This window comes from Petaurus breviceps, unplaced genomic scaffold, assembly GCF_028583685.1.
Source record: "Petaurus breviceps papuanus isolate PSGF00001 unplaced genomic scaffold, PetGlider_PUasm1.0 90895, whole genome shotgun sequence".
NCBI lineage: Eukaryota > Metazoa > Chordata > Mammalia > Diprotodontia > Petauridae > Petaurus > Petaurus breviceps.
This window is the reverse complement of record NW_027187372.1, coordinates 27,228,308-27,252,028: the sequence shown is the minus strand read 5'-3', so window position 1 is coordinate 27,252,028 and position 23,721 is coordinate 27,228,308. Positions and strand designations below refer to the sequence as shown.

At 44.0% G+C, this 23,721-nt stretch overlaps 1 protein-coding gene across 1 annotated transcript; it reads right to left on the bottom strand.

The window, feature by feature from the left end:
- Positions 1-1,241: 1,241 nt before the first annotated feature.
- Positions 1,242-22,807, bottom strand: RNPEP (arginyl aminopeptidase). The gene is made up of 11 exons (XM_069074562.1): positions 22,319-22,807; positions 18,150-18,290; positions 17,673-17,821; positions 14,054-14,170; positions 13,233-13,468; positions 10,181-10,294; positions 8,734-8,846; positions 8,454-8,562; positions 7,040-7,264; positions 2,808-2,950; positions 1,242-1,756 (listed from the first exon to the last, which is right to left on the bottom strand). The coding sequence occupies exons 1-11, from the start codon at positions 22,760-22,762 to the stop codon at positions 1,598-1,600; spliced, it is 1,950 nt and encodes a 649-aa protein (XP_068930663.1). The 5' UTR covers positions 22,763-22,807; the 3' UTR covers positions 1,242-1,597.
- Positions 22,808-23,721: the final 914 nt, after the last annotated feature.

Below are 23,721 nucleotides of genomic sequence, written 5' to 3'. Positions count from 1 at the left end.
ACATTAGAATATACTCCTTCCCTACCAGGAGAATCCCTCTTCCTTCAAGCTACAGCTTAAGCACTGTCTTCCAATTCTTAACCTTTGGTCCCTGAACTTTTAACATTTTGATAACTGCACTTCAATATAATTGGTTTTCTTCATACTCCTCTGTAGTTTAGCTTATGCTTTTAAAAACATTGTTCCAAGAAAAGGTCCATAGACTTCCCCAGACCTCCACAGGGGTCAGAGCCGCTACCACTGGCTGGTCTAGAGCCTTCCTTTCCCATTTCACCCATCCAACTTAACTCCCTACTTACAGTGTAAGCCCTCTGAGGAGGGACTTTGTATCCCAAGTTCTAAAAGAGTGCCTCAGCAGGCATTAAATGTTTAACTGAATATTCCAACCCGTACTATCCGAAACCCATTATTACGAAAGCAGAGGCCCTAGTAACTTGGGGGAGATTTTCAGTTCTGATGGCACTTAAACAAATACCCCTCATGTGACATGTGGGGCCAAGATGAACAGAATGAGCCTATGCCCTTCTAGTAGTTCACTAAGTCACAGTCAGGTGCTGCAGTGGATAGGGCTCTGGGCCTAGAGTCAGGAAGACCTGAATTCAAATCTAGCTGCAGACACTTAAGCTATTTGACCCTGAGAAAGTCATGCAGTCTGTCTGCCTCAGTTTCTTCAAGAACCTCCCAGGATTGTTGTGAGGATCAAATGAGGGAATGTTTGTTGTCTTCATGTTTCATTTCTATCTTATAACTTTTTTATACCCGTGTTTCCCCGATAAGAAGACACTGTCTTATTATTTTTTTTGGAAAGAAAAACACCAGAGGGCTTATTTTCAGGGGAGGGCTTATGTTGTCCTGCCTCAGCTCTCTTCCTCGGCACTGCTCTCAATGGCGCCAGCAAGCAAATCACTGGGGAAGAACAGGATGACGCGCTCACTGCTGCAGCTCTGATTGGATGCAGCTCAGGCACTGTGTGCGTTTCACGGGGTGGGGGGGGAGACGGTGCATACAGAGGGTACCGTAATGTAGCGTGTAGCGCAGGGGATCACCTTCACTACAGTAGCAATCTCAATAGGGCTTATTTTAGAGGAATCTTACACAGTAAGGGGAGGGCTTATTTTCGGGATAGGTCTTATTATCGGGGAAACACGGTATGCATGTATGGGCTTCCATATCTGTCTCCCTATAATATTGAGTTAGGGGTAACACACACACACTCCTCTGACCAAACAGCAGCTTCCATATTTTTCATCTAAAAATTTTATTTAAAATATTGAACCTGAAAAATAATCAAGCTGCCAGTCCTTCACACAGCACCTGAAGAGTCGGCAACAACACTCTCTTCTTCTTCCTAGGCCAAGTGAAGGTAGAATTGAAATGCTTTCTCCCCCAGTCAATGCCAAGGATCTACTGACCCGCTGAAAACTGTGGGGAGACTTCCTGGTCCACAATTCAGCTTTCAGGGAAGGTCCCCAAGTAGAACAGAGTCCTAGAATATGAAACCTTGGCTGCTTGGGGGAAATGGAGGGTAGGGACAGACTGCTCTTCTGAAGGTCCATGATACCTTTGGGAAAGGAGGTAAGGACCCCAGCTTGAGGATCTAGCTCTTCTTAGATTCCATGATCTGCTGGACATAATTGACAACATTGCTGTGGAGCTGGGGGGCGGTGATCAAAAACGTCTCTTTGGCCAGGATGCGGGCTGCCTCACTGCCACTCATCATAGCATGGTACAGTGGGAGGGTGTACTTCTGTTTGCCCTGGAGTGAGCAAAAACATGACCCAAGCAGTCAGACACTATTTGCCTCTGACTCGTCTCATCCTCCTTTCCTAACTCCCAGATGCCCTCCAGACTTGTGTCCTGTCCCAAGAGACAAGTGGACAACATGCAGGAAATAAGGGGATAAGGAAAAGGAGCTATCATCTGGCTGGTTCTACCCAATCCAAGTCAGAGCATTAACAAGAAGAAAAACGGGGTGGTGAAGGAGGGTACAGATACAACAGAACTCCTCTTCTGGATAGTTATTTACAGGATTGGTAATCAGATGTTTTTAAGACTCCACGAAATAAAGCTTGTTCTCTTTAATGTTTGGTTTGAGTGGGAAAATATTTGCAAGTAAAGTGTGCCTTGTCCTAAATACGGGGGTAACTAAAACAATCTAATAAAATCCTAAGTTTTGAAACCTTAAAGTGAATGAGTCCAACCACCAGGCCCACACTGATGCCCAGCTCCCTCTTGGTCAGCATCCCAGCCTCTATCAGGCCTTCCCTTCCTCTGGAATCTGAAGGCTGTTAAGAGCTCTCAGAGCCCTGTGTCTCTACCCCGGTGTCCTCCTCACAAGGTGATCTTGTCCCTAGGCTCAAATGACTCCCAGCCACAGTGCCTCCCTCAGGAGTAGAGACCTATGATTTTATCTGACATCTTTTGGTCCTTAGCACTCTTTTCTGTGGAGTTTGCCCTGTGAGCAGCCCATAATCTGTCCTTCCCAATGTTCAGTGAGCCCTCACCATTTTTCTCCCTAGTTTTTACTAAATGATTTATAAAGAGATATAGGAGTCCACTCCCTTCCTTCTTTTATGGGGGCTTTCCGTTATGTTTAATAATAGCTATTATTACTTAATAGTGAATCCTGTTAATAAGCAGTGCCCCCTCCATGGCAACTTCTTTTAAAGGAAGAGTAGACCTGGGTCACCTCAGACTAGTAAGGCTCTAACCCTACACTTTAAGGTAAACCATAGGATTGCCCTGCATGTGTTTGAGCAACAGGAGCAGAGGCCACTGATGGGAGGAGCTCCTGAGGATTCACTCACCTGACTCTGCAGGAACTCCTGGACTTTCTTGAAATCCGTATGGTGATCATTTTTGATGACGATCTGGCTCCAGCGTAAGCGCAGCTCTGCATTTCGGGCACTTGAGATCTTGGGGTATGTCTCTCCCATTTCTTTCACATTCCCTAGAGAGAAGATGGGGGATGTGAGAGTTGACAGACAGTCACTCAACCATAAGATATAAGCTCTGCAACACTGCAAAGAAATTTCTCCAAAGGTATCTTGGAGCTGATCTCAGGCCTTCTAAGAAAGCACCTTGAGAGGACTGAGTGAGTCACCGGCACAGTCACCATTTAATTACACATATCCTGTAATCAAAGGCAATGCCTTTTTCTTCCCCTCTCATATTCAATTTCATCAGGTGGAGATACAAAAGTGAAAACGAAAAACACCTTGCCTTTAATAAGCTTATCTTCTATTCAGTTGGGGGTGGGGAGGATACAATATTCGAATAAACAAAAACAAGATAAATTTGAGGATGAAGAGAACTAACAGCTTGGGGACTAAAAATAGCTCTGAGTAGACAAATGAGCAGTTATTCAGAGGCTGGGGATTCCAAGAGGCGGAGGTGATGATGACAGGGAGTGATGTGTGCCAGGCAGGTCAGACAGCCCTAAACCACCACCTCTCCTCAGTTACTGGCTGAGAAAGTCCATGGTTCTAAGCCCAGGAACCTTTCAACCTCAGCTTAGCCCTTGTAGCTACAGGATGGGGGAGGGGGAAAGCAGGAAACCGAGCCTTCCAGCTCCTGGGCAGCTGCTGCTAAAGACCTAGGAAAGAATTCTTGTCACCAAAATCCTCGACACCATCAAACATTCAACATCTGAAGCCAACGTGATTTTATGAACAGAAATGACATTAAAGAAGATGCATCTACTTCCTTGTTGTACTTGAAGAACCATGGCATCTTTGCATCTGACTTGATCCTGAGACTACTATTTCCCTCTCAAAGAATTCAAGTCCCCTAAGAGGAGGCACCATCACATTTTTCTATGTGAATCCCCTTAACAAAGCACTCTGAACATAGTAAGAACTCAGTATATTAGTATATTCTATTTCATTCATCCATTCATGGAGCACAGCTTGGGCAATGGCACATGTGGGAGATGGGACTATGGAATGCATGAAGAGGAATCACATGATGAATCTGGGAAGGAAGATGGTGCCAGACTGTGGAAGACCTAAATGCTAAGGTGAGAAGTTTGTACTTTATCCTAGAGACAACAGGGATTTTTGTATCAGTGTTTTTTGTACAGCGGAATGACGTGATAAGATTCTTATCTTAGGATTATTAGTTTTGAAACTATATGGATAAGAAAAGAGAAAGAATGGAAATAAGAATTGTTAGTAAGCTAATGCAATAGTGTTGTCAAGGAGTTGACCTGAATAAGGGTAGTAGCCATTCAAACAGAACAAAGGGACAGATGCTGAAGATATAGAAGCAGAGACTAGCAATTGGATATGGGTGAGTGGGGGAAGGTGAAGGAGAGGGAAGGGTCACAGATGAATTTGAGGTTGAAGAAATGGATGACTAGCCTCAAAAGAAATACCTGAAAAGTGAAAGGGTGAGGTGGTGAGTCTAAGAGACACCAATGGGACATCCTGGTGGAAATGTGTAGCAAGAAGCTGGTGAGTTCAGGAAAGAGATCAAGGAGATGTACAGAGAGGTGATCCATGACATCTTATGAGCTTACTGAGAAAGTATATGTAGAGAAAATGGCTCAAGTCTGAACCTGGGGGGATGCCTATGCTCACTGGGTTGGGAAATGAATGTTGACTCAACAAAAGAAACTAAAAAGGAGTAATCAGATGGGCAGAAAAGAAAATCAAGAGTACAGTGTCAAGGGAAAAAAAAGAGTACAGAGGAGGAGCCAACTGTCTACCATGTCAAAAGATCAAACAGAATTAGAAGAGGCTATTAGCCTCTAGTAGATTTAGTAGTTAAGAAATCATTGGTAAGATTGGAGAGAGAAGTTTTAGTCAAGTGGTGGAAAGAGAAGAGAGGGGGAGGTGAAGAAAAGGAGGAAACAAAGAATTTTCCAAGGAATTTGCCCACGAAAATAAAAAAAGGTATGGGACAATAGCTTGAGGGGACGGTAGGATCAAGGGTTTTTAAGGGTGTGGAAGACCTGTGTATGTTTGTAGATGGCAGGAAGTCATTAAATGACAAAATATAGATCAAAGGTGAGTAAATGATCAAAGGGACAAGCTCCCAGAGGGGATGGGAAGGAATGGGATCAAGGACACAAATACAGGGTTAAATCTCTTTGCCAGAGACTAGAACAAAGGAGGTAAGACTTAGATTTGGTAAACAGAGGTGATAAAGGAGATCATGGCAGATGGTCACTATTTTAAAAGTAGGCCATGATATTTTCTGTTGAGAGAAAATAGGAAAGAAGAGATTTGGAACAACTACTGTCAATAGTGTAATAGAGAATTAATCAGAAAATAAAAAGGTTACTGTGCAGCAGAATAACCCTTGAAGATTTGGCAACAAAAATTTCTAGTGGACCTAGTCACAAAGTTGTGTGACTTTGTCCAGATAGATGGGTTCAATGGCATTCAAGGAGGAATATGAATAGTGGATAGTGGGGGATAAGCCAGGGCTGATATTTGGTTAATATATGAGTAGTGACAAGACAAAAGCGGAAAGGTATTCAAGAACAGAAGTTAATGGATAGTTCAACTGGTCAACCACATAATTTAGTTAAGAATGTGAAGGGAAAAAAGAAAAGCCAGGGCAAGGATAATACACTGGGAGAACAAGGAGAGGTATACAGAATAAAAGCGATGGTGAAAGTGAAGACAAAATTTAAGAATGAGGCAGAGCACAAGAGATGGAATAGAAAATTAAAGTGAAAGAAAGGAATTTCAAGTCCAAAATTACAGAGATAGTAGTGGGAAGAATTAAGATGTGCCCATCCCTTTGAACTGAAGCAAAATATAGGGCATGGGAGTTGAGGAAGCTGATATACTGGGAGATGAGAGTATTCAAAGGGATGCTAACATGTATACTGAGTTTCTATTATGAAGGCAAGAATTGGGAACAACACCAGAAGTCAGGTACTGAACTCTTTAAGAAAGGAAGGAGACTGTCCAAGAACTACAAGGAAACACCTAAATCAATTGATATAGATGGAATGGACCTTAAGTCAAGGAGTTTTTCAATGATGATAGCAAAAACACAGCCTGCAATTACTCCCATTTCTGGACAATTAAGCATGTGAGAAAGACTATACTGAGAGTAGCCAAGGAGAGAGACAAGGAGGGACGGACAATGATGTAGAAACTGGGAAGAATTCTAGGAAGAAGGGGAGTTTGTTAACACTGGGGGACTCCATGGGGCACAATCAAACAGGATGGTGGAGGAGGATGTTGACTGTGGAGAGGTAGAGCTGAAGCTGATAAGGGTTAAGAAAATACGGAGAGGGGGTTGCAAGAGGAAAGGACCAGCCAAGAGAAACTTTGAGACACAGTATAGGGGCATCCAAGGCTGGTCACTCCAAAAACAAGGGAGCTATCCATTTGGGCATCTGATGTGGTAAATAACTGGAATTCTGGTTCCCAAGCCAGACTTATACTTGGAAGAACTCATACTTGGTACCCAAGCTGTAGCCTCTTTCCAAGATGACGGAGAATGCAACAATCACAAAATACTCTTTACATGGAATAAATACTTAATCTCTAATTTCTAATATGACAGATCTACTCAGAATTTCAGATTGCTTTGATCCCTCTACTGACTCTGACAGCTAGGTCACACTCAAATATTCTAACCTGACCTTTGTAGGGGTTGCTCCACTAAATTCTTCTAAATCTGAACTCCAACCAAGTTAAATCAAGTTCTCTGCTACAACTAAGTTAATTTTGTTACTCAGCTTCTACTCTCTCCACCTGTCAAATTAAAAAATCTTTGCAAGTTACTCAGATGACCTCATATTTTATATCACTCTTGTCTTCAAAACTGCTTAAAAAAACCCCACTTCTACACAACCTCTGTTTTATATCCCTTGCACTCAACCTTAGCATTTACATATTGGTATAATGTTAATGTTTTATGGTTCTGGTTTTTTTTGCAAATACGTGTGCCTGTTTGCTAAGTGTCATAAACTGATTATCTCTCCCTCCTCCAATTCTCTCCATATTAGCAAGCACAGAACTCTGAACTATGGCAGCTCTGTGGTGACTGAAAGGCCCATTCTTCTGGGGCTTACCAGGAGGTAGAGGTGATTTCTGTAGGATCTTATCCAGGAAGTAGACCAGCTGGTAGGTCTTCCAGGAAGAGATATCCACAGCAGCAATAGCTCCTGGGTCTAGCTTCTCAGCAGCCCAAAGCTGGGCCAGCTCCTCAGCAGGCTTCATAAGTGAGTCACCAGGGGAGAGATCAGGTAGGTAAGGGGGCCACCCTGGTGTGTTCAGCCATCTATCAAATTCAAAGCCTGTAAGATGGAGGTAAGAAGAGGTATCGGCAAGGGTCCCAGTCATTCCCTTCAAACTTTCAACCTCCAGCTGTGCCTAGAGCAAGCTTTCCCTAGCTACCCCTTCTTCTCCCCATCCCCACCCCCCCAACCCCGGCCTCAAGCTTTAGTCTATTCCAAACTCTCACTTCATCAATTCCCCTACAGAGAATACACTACATGCCAACTGCCCTGCCCTCCTCCACTCTCTTTCATGTAGTCTTAGATCAGACCTTATGATGCCCTCTACAGCCAGAGGACTTTGCTTTGGAGGAACATTTGACACCACTTCCCAGCAACTAAGTGTCTCTGGCCCCTGGTTCCTCTACAGCCTCAGCATCCTGAAGTGTGGGGCCTCACACCTGATTAGTGGCTGTGGGAACTGACCAAAGTGGTGAGAAGAGGGATAGTGATTGCCTTCCCACTGCATAATTCTTTTTTTTTTCTTTTCTGGAGGGGGGAAGGTAGGGCAATTGGGGTTAAGTGACTTGCCCAAGGTCACACGGCTAGTGTGTCAAGTGTCTGAGGCCAGATTTGAACTCAGGTTTTCCTGACTCCAGGGCCAGTGCTCTATTCACTTCACCACCTAGCCAATCCCCCCACTGCATAATTCTAGCTCAGTACAGTCCCACCACACAACTGGGGGAGTGTGGGGGGGGGGGTTTGTTGATGGTGGTGGGATGGGCACACATTTCTAAGAACTAAGAATCCCAATCATAATGGCATAGCCTCCATTCTCTCCTCTTAAGGTAGAGACAATTTCCAGGTGAGGCACTGTAGATACTGGGATGTCCTTTTGCTCAGAAGCTATTTTAGGACTCAATTTCCTTTCAATTCAAGGGTCAGAACTATTGTCAGGGGCACAGTTATTTGGGCCTTAGCATAAACATCAGAGTCAAGGTTCTGTTCACATGTGCCCAGGTGCTGGAAAGGAATAGAGAATGAGAGACCAAGAGAAAAGAAATGTGAAAAACCATGGGTCACAGCCCAAAATAGAACAAAGGGAGGTCATTAGGGCCTAAGTAAAGCCCTGGGGTTTTATTGTTTGAAGTGTCACTTACTAGGTAACTTTTTCTCATTTACTTTTTCCTGGTTTTCCCAAATTAAAACAGTCATTAATTCTCTTTCCCTGTCCAAGTTCCTCCCAGGGATCTATGGACCAGGGCCTTACCTGGTATAGAATCCACTCTCTTCTTCTTCAGTTCAGGGAAATATTCCAAGTAGAATTCCAGAAAATCATCAGCCAAGATGCTTTGGAATTTAAATTCATTGACATAGGCCTGTAAACAATGGAAATGTTTGGTCCGTTAGGATCACTGGCCCCCCTGGGGAGTGGTCACTAGATGTGTGCCCACCCTGATCATCTTCTCACATCTCTGGCTCCTCCTTAATCAGGCTGCCCCACCTACATGCTCCTCTTTCTTCTCTTCTCCATTAGGGGTTAACTATACCTTAAGGAAGTTGTCAAACTTGTCCTGGTCTCCCACCAGGTGGGCCAGGTAAGAGACAAAGCAGAACCCTTTCTCATATGGGGTTTCATTGTAGGTATCATCAGGATCAACACCTGGCAGAAGAGAGAGTACCCAAGGCTTGAATTTTTCATAACCATAACCATAACCCCTCAACCTTATGCTCTATTTGCCAAACCAGGTAGATTAAAATACAGTTTCTCCTACAGAAAATGAATAAGAGGCTCCCACAGACTATCTACTTCAGCCCATACCAATTCATTTATAGGGTTCTGAACCCAGTGTCCATGAACCTAAAAAAAACAAAACCCAACCCATTCTTCCAATTTAATTTCATAACTTTTTAATAATCTTCTGTATATTATTTTATGCTCTAAAAAATTATTCTGAGAAGTGGCCTAGGTCACAAAAAAGGTTTCCAGAGCCCATCTCCAAAGGAATTCTTTTTAAAGCAATTGGGGTTAAGTAACTTGTTCAAGGTTACACGGCCAGGTGTTTCTAGGTGGGTGCTAAGTGTCTGAGCCCGGATTCGATCCCCAGGTCATCTCGACGACAATGGGGCCGGTGCTCTTACTCGCTGTGCTACCTGGCTGCCTCCAAAGGAATTCTCAAAGGACCATTAACCATACAGTAACCCTAAGGCACAGGACAAAGAACAGTGCTTCCAGGGGAAGTGGCAGGTTTCCTCATACCCTAGAAAATTATTTGCTAGAGATAAGAAAAAGTTTTATTAATACTCAGAAAGTGGCAAAAGACACATAACCTCTCTGGGATTCGAGTCAACCCCCTATCCACCCAACCATTTTCAGAACAATTTATCTTTAAGTCTATTCTAGGCCACAATGAGATTTCATCCAACTCCACAGATATGACCAAAGAAAATATGGATTTCAACTGCAGCAAAAAGGTTTTAGATTTATATTGAAAGCAGGACTCATTCCCTAATTTTAAGTAGCTTCATGCCAAGCTTGCAGAATGTCACCTTCCAGTTGATCTTTTAGAATGAGTCAGAACCAAGCACTACTATCTGTTCTGGTTGTGACTCTTCTCCTGGCCCACTATTTCAGGAAAGTTTCACTTTCCTTCCAACTCCCCAGACCTCTGGAACTATGTTCAAATCAACTCTGCCACTGAACCTGCTCATATGCGTCCAGTCATTTCCCAGGACAGTGACTCTCTCTGGCCAGCACCTTTGTGACAAGGTCCTGGAGAGCAGGACTTTCTTTACTTTTAGTTTTATATCCACAGCACTTTGTAGAATGTTTAGCATACACTAAGTGCTTAATGAATGCTTTGACTTTTATCTGTATATCTGGTTGAAATGGCTCAGCTTTGGAAGGCTCCCCTGCTCCCCTCCAAGGAAGCCCATCACAAAGGCTAAGGTCCCTAAGCTATTACACAGAGGTGACATAGGCGCCTGCTCGCTGACCTGGCTCAATCTTCACTCTGAGTTTGTTCAGGGGGTGATCCTCTCCAGTGATGTCCATGTGCTGCCGAAGGAGCGCCCTCCCTGTGGCGGCTTCTAGGCAGGTGTAAGCAGGACCTGGAGAAAAGTAAAATTGCTGACATGTCAGGCTGCTTAGAGGAAACGCTTCTCTGTACTGGGAGAGGCTCTGCAGCCCTCTTGTGGTTAGCTGTGGCAAGGGCAGTGGCCAGCTGTCCTGCTCCTTGGGCCTGGAGGCAAAGGCAGCGTCTCCCTTAGCTGACAGGCCTCAGGCACCACTTCAGGCTTCCAAGGAACTGGAGATTTGGTCACACGTGACTCCACCCTCACTTTTCTCTTGACAAAGTATTCTCATTTTTTTTTGCCTTTTTGGAGGGCAATTGCTCAAACTTGCTCAAGGTTACACGGCTAGTTTTTTTGTGTGGGTGTTAAGTGTCTGAGGCTGGAACCGAACTCCTGACTCTGGGGCCGGCGTGCTTTTTTTTACTCACTGCGCCACCTAGCCACACCCAAAAGTATTCCTATTTTTAAAAGGATACTCTTCTGTATGTTTATAGGTAGAAACTTAAGGAGTTCCTCACTTGTCCATTTTTGGCTACCACTCTAAAATTTCTCCCTAAGGCTCTGTGGTTCTTCCTTCAGGTTTCAAAAATTCTATTCTTATGATCCAGTCATGAAATTAGTTGGCTCTACACATTCTTGGGTTACATGCCAGCGCGTGATTCCAGCTTCTGGAGGAAGAAGGGTATTTTTTTTTTCCAGTGAGCTTAATGGTCAAGCTGCTGACCATATGTCTCACTATGGTCCTCACCCTCCTTCTAACCTTTAGGGTTCCCCTATTTCAAGGATGGGGAACCTGTGGCCTTGAGGCCACATGTGGCTCTCTAGGTCCTCAAGTGTGGCCCTCTGACTGAACCCAAGTTTTACAGAACAAATCCTTTTATTATGGGAATTTCTTCTGTGAAGTTTGGATTCAGTCCAAAGGCTGCATTTGAGGACCTAGAGGGCCACATGTCACCTTGAGGCCACAGGTTTCCTACCCCTGCCCTACGGGCGAGTTCATTCCTTGCTGTCTACAAACATGCCCATGTCTTCCCTCACCCTTAAAAGTCACCAATGATATCTTAATTCCCAAATCTAATGGCCTCTTCTGTCCTCATTTCCCCCATTCAGCAGCACGTGACACTGCTTGCTCTTCTTCCTCCTGCTACTCCTCTGACCACTTCTTCTCAGTACCCTTTGTTGGAACTTTATTCAAATCATGCCCATTAACTTCAGTGTCCTCCAAAACTACAGTGAGTCCCCTCTCTTTATATTCTCTACAACTCCAACAGACTCAACTGGGATCACTATGCAGATGAGGGCCAGCTTCATCTCTCCAGCCCTAGTCTTCATCACAAGCACCAGTTCTCATCCCCATCTGCTTACTGGACAGACATTTCAGATGTCCCACAAGCACCTCAAACTCAAAAAGTCTGCCCCTCATTTCCTCTCTTGTCATACCCACCATTCTAGTTCGGACTTTCATCACTGCACTCTAAGGAGAAATAGCCTCTTGATGGTCATCTTGCCTCAGGTCTCTGCTAATTTTAATCCATCCTTTACACAGAGCTGTCAGTGCAGATCTGACCCTGTGACCCTTGGCCCCCTTCGCCTCAGCTCAGCAAACTTCAGTGGCTCCCTCTTACTTTTAGGATCAAACATAAATTCTTCTTTTGTGCATTCAAAGGCCCACACAACCCAGACCTTCCCTGTGTTCTTGGTCTTCTTATCCATTCCTTCATTCTACGGCACAGCCACGCTGGCCTACCTGCCATTCCACAAAGGGCACTCTGAGTTTTGCTGGCTGTCCTGTGTTCCCAATATTCCAATTCATCCATTTTGCTCAAGACTGCTCAGAAGGCACCTTCTGCAGGTCTTCCCAAGTCCCTTGTGCCCCAAACTACTAGTGCCTTCATCACTGAGGGGATCTTCCCCTTCTATAAATCTCTCATATATATCTACCCCTCATTAGACTGTAAGCTCCTTGAGAACTGGGAGTACTTCTTGATTTTTATTTGTGTCTCTAGCATTCTGCACAATGTGGGGCACATTGTAAATACTCATTCGGTGACTGATAAGCAATGTTTGGAAACCTTCTCAGGGTTGACAGCTTTTAGCTGTAAATTCAGTTAACCTGTAATGCACATAACTATAACTATAAAATATCAATGGCCCTATGCTAACTGATATAAAAAACACAAAACAAACACCTGTATTGAGTACCTTCATACTCATGCTACGTTTTCACACATCCGCCATTACTATGCACACTCCTTATGAGCAGGGATTGTTTTGTTTTTGGTGCTCCTAGACCAGTGTCTGGTACACAGGGGACATTACTGTACACCTGAAGCACACATTTATAGAAAGTCACCATTAAAAAGCATCCCCCATGATGTCTTAGGCAGCTATCTATCATGGCGACCCTTGGTCCTGGCTCTGCTCATTTTGTACCCCCAGTGCCCAGCACAGTGCCTGACATACACTTACAGTCAAGAGCTTAGCTAAGACATAGGCTCTCGCCCTACAGCCTAGGAGGGGGATTACTGGATTGATTATTGGATGACTTTGAGTTAGAAATGTACAAAATGAGCTGCTATGAGGTCACAGGGAGGAAACTGTTACTGAACAGGGAAAACTCTTCTCTGGCCTGGGTCTGATCCCTCCTTTTCCAGGAAGCCTTCCTTAATTCCCCCAGGTTTAATGAGATTTCTCCCTCAAATTTTCTTGAAGCAATTTGTCTAGAATTCTCCCATCATGTCCCTATCACTTTCTACCTTGTATCCTATCTAGTTGTGTCTATGTGATATCCTTTGTCCCCAGATCATAAACTTAAGGTGAAGGACTGCCTTATTTTCTCTTTGTATTTCCCTAGCACAATGTCTTGTACACAGTAGGCATTTAGTCAGTGTCCGTGAATAGAATTTTATAAAAATCACCCTTGCTTTTGTTGGCCTCAAAGGCTGGAGGAACAGGACACTAGAGGTTGGCTCACCAAAGAGGATAGTAGAGATTCTTCTTTGGGCATACATAGTGAAACCCTCATTCAGCCAGAACTCGCCCCAGTTGGCATTGGTGACCAGATTCCCAAACCAGCTGTGAGAGATCTCATGGATGATAACATCTGCCAAGGAACGGTCCCCAGCCAACAGACATGGAGTAACAAAAGTCAGGCAGGGGTTCTCCATGCCCCCAAAGGGAAAAGATGGGGGCATGAAGAGCAAGTCATATCTGTAAAAAGAAAACCAAGGTTATAGGGAGGTCTTGGCTTCCCAAGAACAAGCTGTTCCATTTTGCAGACAAGTTTGTTACATGCTTCAAAACACTATGTGACCTAACCCCTGAATAGGTAGAGTATGAGCAAATGAAGTGAGAGGTAGGACTGAGGCTAGAGAGTTTGGGTTCTTCTCCTGGATGTGAAGTCTTTGCCTTTTCCTTTGCTGGACTTTGCATTCATCTCAGAGGGGGAAGCTAGCCCTTCAGCTCCCTGCCAACTTCAAAGGCAGAATGTGGATAAGTTAGGAAACAATAATACTTCTCTTTCAGGCAGACTTGGGGTTTTTAAGGCCAAATCAATGAACCCTCTAATTAACAGGGTTTGAATACTGAAGATTCCAGAGGAAAAAAATAAGAGTTTGGATTGACCATGGTATTTTCTTCAGTTAGGGAGGGAAGACAAGTCAATATCTGGGGTCAAGGCATGAGAGAGGAGAGAATGAAGAGAAGCAACAAGAATGTTTATCAAGAGTATGGGTAAAGAGGGTAACGAGACACTCAGCTTGAAACAAAGATGTTAGAGCCAATGTGACACTGCACCTTCCCCAAACATAGGGTCCAAAAAGTTTTTCTCCTGTTGCCAGAAATCCTTCTATCACACCATTGTATTCTTCCTTGGCAGCTTCAATCAAGCAGGGCTCAGTCCACACTCGACTCCTAATGAGAGAAGAGCAGACAAACCAGTTGTCAAGGCAGCCTTATTTGAAGGTCCCTGCAGAAAATCAGGGCTACAATTCATGTGTAGACGAACGAGCTAGAGAGCCTTGTCAGTGACAGCAAACAGAGAAGGGACTATCAGCATGGGCTGGAGACATTACTGACAGGTGGGTGGCAAAGAAGCCAGCAGAGCACAATGTAGGCACCCAAGAGAGCCACTAACACACAAAACAGCCTCAGAGGTGCATTGAGGTCCTGAACCCACAGAGCCCAATTCAGAAGAGCCTTATAAGACTTTCTAAAGGGGCTAGGAATGGTGTTTAATGCATATGGTAACTATCCCACCAAGGTGGCAATTCTGGATGGAGGAAGGGCAGAAGACAGGGAGGGTTAAGGACAGAAGGAAAACCAGGGAGGAGACAGAACGAGGGAAGAACAGTCATGACCATCTCTTGTGTTTCTCTCTAAATGCTATGGTGGCAGCAAGAAGAAGGAGAACCCCTGTTTCACCATCAGTTAATTTTCAAACATTTCCCTGAAAATTTCTGGCTTCAGGATTTTTTGGGGCCCCAGGGTACCTTTTCCCAAAGACAGGTCAATGCTTTAGGAAATAAGTTCTGGGTTTCAAGTTGTAGACCAACAGTTAACCAGGAGAATTTATTCTACAAACTACCACATCACCAGCTTTGTTTGCGTATGTTCCACAAAGTAATCCTATCACATTTCAGTTTGTCTACAGTTACTTGAGGGTCTGAAAGGAGCAAAGTCTGAACAAGACACTTCCAAGGCAAAAGAAAGACATTTGTGCAGCAAAGGAAAGGCTTAAAATTGAGCTGCCTGCCATATGTTCCTGCCCCTAGGGCTTTGAGCCTTCAATGAAACACATGCTTGAATCCATCACAAAGTAAGTACCTTAAAAAAAACAACAGAATTTTCTAACATTAAAACTATGGGCATTGATAGTTTACTATCCTGCCAAAGTGTCCTTCATTCCATATTAGATCCTAACACTGGCCTAACTCAGCTCAGCGCTGTGGCCCTAGCTCCTAGAACAGGACCATAGCATACCCAAATGGATCTTGGATTTCAATTTCCGAATCCCTTCTTTTTTTTTTTTAAGCTTTCAACATTTATTTTTTATAAGATTTTGAGTTCCATTTTTCTCCTTCCTCCTCCCCAAGATAGCAAAGCAATCTGATATATTATGTGCAATCATGTTAAATGTATTTCCACGTTAGTCATGTTGCAAAAGAAGAAACAGAACAAAAGGGGAAAAAAAAACATACAACAACAATAACAACAAAGTTAAAATAGTATGCTTCTATCTGCATTCAGATTCCATAGCTCTTTCTCTGGATGTAGATAGCATTTTCCATCATGAGTCTTTTGGAACTGTCTATGTTCACGGTATTGCTGAGAAGAGATAAGTCTATTATAAGTTGATCATCATACAATGTTGTCCTGGTTCTGCTTGTCTCACTCAGCATTTGAATCTGTTCTAACGATGCAGAGTATCATTTCATCCATAGCTGCCCATCCTAAGGGGAGCCTTGTCCAAGTCCTACCATAACCTCAACACACAGAGTCCACCCAATATGTTGTGGGGCCTTCTTCCCTTTCTCTTGACATTTCAGGGGTATAGTGAGCACTTTAGCTACCCTCTAAACTGATAATCCTTTTTTCTTGTCATATGACCAAACTACCTTCTCTTCCTATCTTGAAATTTCTTAATAACATCCTTTATTCCTTTTCTTTGGGGTTCTTCAGTGGTTATAGGAGGTTGTAGCCTATTCACATCCACCATCTGCCTTCTGTGCAATCTTCAGTTAAAAAATGCCTGTTGAACTAATTTTTTAAAACATGTAGTTTAAAAAAAAATTCTGGTCTTAATAAACATCAACTAAAATGAGCACTTGTACAAACACCTTTTCATAAATAGAAAAAATGAAATTGCAATGTGAAGCTTGCTTTTCTTTTCTAAAGTATATGATAAATCCAACATGTAAATTTCAAAGCTGTCTTGTTTGTTTAGCCTTCTGTTCTCCTTTGTGCATTAAAAAAAATGCCTCAATGATCCTCTTCAAAAAGTTGAGATAATCTAGCCAAACTGGGTATCTAATCACTATTGATTTATCACTATGTTCTCCTTTGCCAGAGGTTTCTCTCCTTGGGTAAGAAAAACCCTGGTAGAAAGTACCATCTGAACTATCCTTAGGAGATATCTGTGGCCATGAAGCCAAATTATCTAGCCCAGTAAGAAGAGAATTCCCCACACCCACGGAGGAAAGACTAAGCTATCGCCAGTAACTGAACTGGATTCTATAATGATTGACTAGTGTTGTCATTTATTACACACATAAATATCATCATAAGCAAGTAAGTAATGAATCAGATGTTGTTCTGAAGAAAGGTCGGGGAAGGAGAATGGGGAGTGATTTCCCATCAACAGCTCCTTCCAAATAACCTAAGTGTAAATTCTCTGAAATGACACACCTCCTCATTCTTTGATTACCTGGTTTCCTGACTACTGCAAAGCTGGACCTTCCAATGGGTGGGGCAGACTATTTTTCTCGACTGAGCTACTCTGATTTTGAATTGGTTTATTAGGAGCTGACTATAATGGAGTCCCTATTTATCATTCCACATTACATCCTAGGAACTGAGATTAATGCAACAGCTTATCAGGTTGAGGTATGAGGTCTATAATGCCAAGCCCACCTAAGAAAATGCTTCCAGGACCTAAAAGCTAAGGCCAGAGATAAGGAAAGAATTACAGCTAGGAAGAGACGGTAATTGTTCCATCACTCAACTTTTGTTCCTTTCCAGTCAGAAGGGATATGGGAAAAAACATCACTAGTAAAATCTGGACTCTCGACTTTAGTAATATTCTCACAGAAAACTTCACACATTTTATTCTATCACATCTAACCAACCAAGTAGAGAAACCTTTGATGTTGGGGGTTTGGGTCCATGTAAAATGTTTCTTGTTTGCAGGAAGTAGAAAGAAAGCCTTACTCTTTCTATCTTTCTCCAAAACGCAAAATGAAGGGATGCTATTGCAGTCTTCTCCTAATAAACTACTCAGAATCAAAGTAGCTTGATCCTGAATGATGTCTGCCTCATCCATCGAAAGCAACATTGACGTAACAGGACAAAGGAACTGAAAATAGGATAGATTATAGAAACTTTGATAGAGTTATGGAAACTGTATTTCGAGGAAGATTCAGAGGCAAAGAGTCAAATTGTTACCCCAAACTTCTGACTAAGGTATGACACCCACTTGACCACTTTATAGCATGGGCAGCATACTTTCAAATCCAAATATTAATGGAGCTAAAGGAAGAGTACCAGAAGAACATAGTTCCAATGGCTTTGCCTGCTAGAGAAAGGAAGATCCCAGATTGTTCCCAAGAACTATCTTGATGGGATCTACTGGTCATATAATTACTTATTTGCCTCTCTGTGTCAGTTCAACCCTGCCTACACAGTCTCAGTCACCTACCTGGGTCCAACTTCAGCAGAAACCAGATCTCCAACAGCCAAAGCTACCAGATAGGAGGGGATTGGCTGACACATTTGGAAGAAGAACTTATTTGGGCCTCGTTTCTCCCATGTGGTGGCACTCATCACTGCAGTGAAGCCATCTGGCACCTGGCAAGAGAATAAAGGTTGGGTTTTAGCTGCACAGAGGTCAGAGTTTCAAAATTAACTCAGAATGAAGTGAGATTTTTAGGTTAAATTTACGAGATTTGGAGTGAGGCTCACATGCCTTTCTGTTAGAAAGATGCCTCTAACACACAGTAACACACACACAGTAACACAGACACACACAACTCGGGAACAGAACTCAAGGTTTCAATAAGAGCCCCTATGGGATGAAAGTTACACTAAGTATTCAATATTAGAGCTGATCAGTTTAACTATGATGACATTGCTCTAAAATCATGTTATTCTAATCCCAAGAACAGATGTCTCTTACCTCAACGAGGGCAGAATACTTGCTTTTCACTGCAGGAGTGTCAAAGCAGGGGAAGAAGGCTCGGTTAAGGACAGCTTGACCCTGGGTATAGACGAATGGCTTCTTCTTCCCTGCTGTCTGCTCTGGAGTCAGCCAGCAAACCTGAGAATAAATAGATTTTAGGATGGCTGTCCCCTCCTGGATTCTAATGGAGCACTTTGAAGCCAGAAGGCCAAATACAAAGAATATTAGAGAAAAGGAATCAGTTGGCATTGGGAGCTTCAGGTAATTGTCAAGATGTCAATGCCAATCAGTCTGATCACATTAAGAATATTCTTCCCAAGTAGATCAATGGGACAGATTAGAAAAAGGAGAAGAAACAATGGAATGTATAATCTAGTGTTTAATAAACCAGAAAATCTAAGTTATTTAAGAAGTAACTTCCTATGTGATAAGAACTGCTGGGAAAACTAGAAAGTAATCTGGCAGAAAGGAGGCTTAGACCAACATCTTACCTCATATTTTACAATACATTTTAAATGGATATATGATATTAACATTAAAGATCATACTACAAAAAAATAAGAGAAACAGATCATCTATCACTCACAGATATAGAACAGAATTTTAGAAGATAAAATAGGTAACTGATTACATGAAACTGAAAAGCTTCTGTAGACAAAATTATTGCACCTAGAAGAAGGGAAGTGGCTGAATGGGGAAAAAAGTCTTCATATCAAATTGATCTAATAAAGGTTTGTTGTCCAAGATATATAAATGATGAACAGATACATACACATATATATGATCAATAGCCATTCTTCAATAGACAAATGGTCAAAAAATATGAATAGTTCTCAAAAGAACTTCAAACAACTAAAAAACATGTGAAAGATTGTTCCAAATCATTAAGAAGAAAAATATAAATCAAAACAATCCTTAGGCTTCACTTCACACTGAGCAAATTAGCTAAGATGACAAAAGATGGTGATAATAATGATCAATCAATAAAAACTGATTAAGAACCTACTATGTGCCAGGTACTGTGCTAAACACTGGAGATAAAAAGGCAAAAGAAAGAGGTCAAATAAAATGATTAAACTGCTCATACCTTTTGACCCAGAGGCTTACTCAAAAAGGAGGCCATTAATGGAATAATGTGACAACTAGAGAAGCATGGGGAAAATCTATTATGAACTGATGCAGCATGAAGTAAATAGTCAGGCACACGCATACATATAAAAAATTCGAGTGTTATAAAAATATAAAGAACAAGCATGGAATGAAAAAAAGACGCATCAGAAGACACTCTCAACACACACTTTTTTGGGCGTGTTATTTTCAGATTCTTTTGCTGAACTGATTATATGTCTGTTTCAAAATATTGTTATATGGGATGGTTTTCTAAGAATGGCAGGGCTAAGGATAGTGGGGAAACTACGGTGGGAGAGAAAGAACACAAGCAATTCCCTCTCAAACTCTAATTTGCTTTGGAACTTATAAAGATATTACCTCCAGTCCACAAGATGTGTCACCTTCAGGAATGTATTCCTCATCTTATTCCTATAGAGTGTTTCAAGAAATCTCCATTCCTGGGGCCGCTAGGTGGCTCAGTGAATAGAGCACTGGCCCTGGAGTCAGGAGGACCTGAGTTCAAATCCGGCCTTGGACACTTGACACACCAGCCTTATAACTGGGAAAGTCACTTAACCCCAATTGCCCTCCAAAAAAAAAATCTCCATTCTGGTTTCTTACCTTATTCACAGGTTTGTAATATTATCTTCCCTTTCTTTCCCCAGAAATCTACAAATGTTGGACTTTCTCATTACCAAAATAAAAAACCACTATAGTTTCCAGTGCCCTAGAATATGGCCTGGTGGCAAAATATTTGGAAATAAAGGCTACAGAATCACACAATCTCATCTTTGGGAAGCATCTTAGAGGACCCCTACCCATATCTGAACTTACTACAACGTCTCTAAGTGGTCACAGTAACTTCACTCAAAGACCTCTAGTGAGGAAGAACTCACTATATGCCCAACACAAGGAAATTTTACTTTTAGACAGTTTCTAATCATTATGAAGTTTTCCCCTTTCATCTAGATAAAGTCTGCCTTCTGAAGCCAAGCTGGACAAATAATTTCTTTTCCCCAAGACAGCTTTTCAAATACTTGAAGGAAACTATCATGATCTCCATTAAGTCTTGTTTTCCATGCCAATTATCTCTAGTCCTTCCATTAATCCTCAAAGATATAACTGCTCTCTAGTCCCATCTTATCTTAGTTACTGTGTTATCTTAGTTATAGTTATCTCTAAGTGTTTCCCGAAACATAGCACCCAGAAATGAACAAAGTACTACAGACTTGGTTTGACCTGAGGGTCAAACAGGACTTATATCTGTACCAGCAGAGCTAACATTTCCCCTTTTCTACTACTCCTTTCTTAGTCTAGTACCATTTCAGTGGCTTTTTTGCCTGCCTTAGCACTTAATTCATTTATATGGATCATTTTCACATGAATTTTAGTCTTATTCTTTTTGTCCCAGTCTTTTATCCTGTTTTTTTGGATCCCAATTCAAATGTGAGCTAATGATTAACATGTGCTCACCATCCCTAAAATTGATCTGCCCTTCACCTTTTATATTTTGCTGTAATAGGCATGTTTATTGTTCCATTCTCTATGTCTTTCACATGTACACCAACCAAAAAGAATCAACTACCTAATATGTACTCTACTTTTACGTATAGCAAAAAAAAAAAGTTGGATTCTAAGAAATCTCTAAGGGAAATAGCTCAATACCAAGAACAGTGGAGTAGAGAGATAAAACAGGTGACCAGGAGTCAGAAAGTTTTATGGAAGTAGTGAAGAATGGGAAAAGCCTTGAACAAAGAGAAAGATCAGACTGGCAAAAAGAGAAAGCACGGGGGTCCGAGTAAGGGGAAACAAAAGGGAGACAAGCCTAGGTAGAAAAGGACAGTAAAGAAATAAGGTTGGCCAGCATAGTACAATCTATGCTTTGAGTTACATTCTACCATTTTAAAACTGTATGGACACGAATGGGCCATAATATTTCAGAAGTGGTTTGACCAGAGAAGAGTACAATGAGACTAACACCTCCCTCACTTTTGACAGGTTGCTGGTGATGGCAGTGGGAAGGGTTGGAAAACTGCCCTGGGGAGGCCAGATTTAATTCTCTCAGCAAAGCACAGTGCAAGAGTTCACTGCAATGAAACTTTTTTGCTGCTTTTTGGAGGAGGAAGGCAGGGCAATTGGGTTTAAGTGATTTGCCCAAGGTCACACGGCTAGTCGGTGTTAAGTGTCTGAGGCTGGATTTGAACTCAGATTCTCCTGACTCCAGGGGCGGTGCTCCATTCAGTACAGCACCTAGCCACCCCTGCAATTAAACTTTTAACAAGAGCTATTCAATAAGGATGACTTCCATTTCGGAGGCCACTTACAGCTGGGAAGTTCAAGAACACTCCGCACGCATGGGATTTTTTCCTAGCCTCACCAGACTCCCTTCTCTTGCACGAAGTGCTATTCTGGATGGGTGCTAGGAGTTCTTGGTAAGGTCTTGCACAAAGCTCATCTAACCCCATGTCCGAGCACAGGATCTGCCTTTTGAGTCAACTGTAAAGTCTGGGAGGAACCAAAATCAGGCAAAAGCGCCTCGATTCGGGCCCAGCCCCAGGGGTGTCGAACTGCATAATATGCCGCAGGAGGGCAGGAAAGGTGACACCGAGGCCTGAATTTAATTTCCCCGGGCGCGGCCCACCCAGGCTGGCCACCGTGGGCCCACGCCGTCTAAGGACACACGAGGCTAGTGACAGCGCTCCCCGGTGGGTGCAGAGAAGGCCACAAGGTCTGCCCATCAACAGACAAGCATTTATCAGGTGCCTACTACATGGCAGGCTGGGCGCTAAGTGCGGGGGCCTCAGAGGCGCGTCCTCAAGGGGCTTACACGCCTCGGAGCGGGGAGGGGGGGAAGGCAAACGCGTTTACGACGAGAGCCGGCGACGCGCAGGACAGACAGGACTTCGGTAAGGGGGAGGCCGCGTTCGCGGGTCAGAGGCGGCCGGAGGCAGGAAGCGCGGGCGCCGGGTGGCGTCGGGCGGCCAAGGGAAGGGAAGGGAGGGGAGGGGAGCGCGGCCCGGAGGAAGGAGGCCCCGAGCCGCCGCCGTCGCACTCACCCCGGGCCCCTCGCCCACGCGGTACGTGAGCAGCAGCTGGAAGCGCTCCCCGGGGCGGCAGGGCTGCGGGAAGGCCACGCTCAGCGCCTGGCCGTAGTGGGCAAAGGGGCGTGTGTGGAAGGGCACGGGCTCCTCAGGCGGCTCCCCGGAGCCGGGCCGCTCCCGCCGCAGCGCCGCCGCCGTCACCTCGAGGCACGGGTGCGAGTCGAGGTGCAGCTCGGAGGCTCCCTCGGGCCCCAGGCAGCGCAGCTCCAGTGCCGCCGTGCCGCTGAGGCCGCGACTGCCAGGGCCCGGGCCCGGCGGCCCGAACTCCACCCGCAGCGTCAGGTGCAGGTGCAGCAGTTCGAAGGCACGGAAGTTGGAGGCCGAGGCCACGTCCGGGGCCTGGGCCGAGTGCAGGGGCCGCCGCGCCGCGCAGCCCGTCGCAGGCTCGGGGCACGCCATCACCCCAACTACCCCAACGGCTGCCTCCAACCGACTGCCCACCTAGGCCGCCCCCCCCACCCCCGCCGCGAGGACGCCGGGGGCGGGGCTGCCTCCCAGACCACGCCCTCCAATGACTCGCCTGCCGCCGGGCCACGTCCCCAGAGGAGCGCGGGCCACGCTTCCAGGGGCGTGGCTTCATCTCTGAGGCCACTCCCCCTCCCTCCTTGACTTCTTGCCCTTCCCATCCTTAGGTCGACTTACCTTGGATTCCAAACCCAAACCTCGCCTTTCCTCCAGCCTCCTTGGGGCTTCCGCATACTTCCATTAAAAATGCCTCTTCTCTCCAATCCTGCAAGTCCTTTCAAAATCACCAGCCACCCTTTGCTCCGGATGCTGAGGAGGAGATGGCCCTATTTGCCAATGCCAGCCCCTCTCCTTGTGTCCTTGACCTCATGTCCTCCCTGGCAATTTCGCCCTGTGTTCACCCGTTTCTCTCCCTAAATCTCAGTGTCTCCCCTTATCCACCCTCTCCTTTCAGCTTATAAACATGCCCATGTGGGCATTCTACATCAGTCAGCTAGCGTTAAAATTGCTACCAGATTACTGCTTTTTTCTGTCTTAAAGCCAAGAAATACTTGTCTACAGTCATTGCCTAGACTTTCTCACCTCCTACTCACTTCTCTAATGGCTGCCTAGCTCAGCCCTCAAAAGAAATCTATCTAAAGTTACTAAAAATATCTTAGTTGCTAAAGGAGATGACCTTTTCTCAGTTCTTAACCTTCTTGACTTCTGCAGTTATTAGCATATTGACTGAAGAGGTACAGGCTCTGAGAACCCCCCTAGAACTCTGATTAAATTGTCATTTGATGAGGCATTTGCATGAGGCAATAAGCCTTACATTGTGGCTGTCCCAATCCTCTGTTACTAGACTTCCCACCCTTGAGCCTATCAAAATATCAATCCATCCTTGAACTGGC

Coding starts and splice junctions, on each gene's coding strand:
- RNPEP (XM_069074562.1), bottom strand. CDS start 22,762: ATGGCGTGCCCCGAGCCTGCGACGGGCTGCGCGGCGCGGCGGCCCCTG. Junction 8,847..10,180: donor CAGAGTGAAGATTGAGCCAG/GTCAGCGAGCAG, acceptor CTCTTCTGCCAG/GTGTTGATCCTGATGATACC. Junction 7,265..8,453: donor GAGAGTGGATTCTATACCAG/GTAAGGCCCTGG, acceptor TCCATCTTACAG/GCTTTGAATTTGATAGATGG.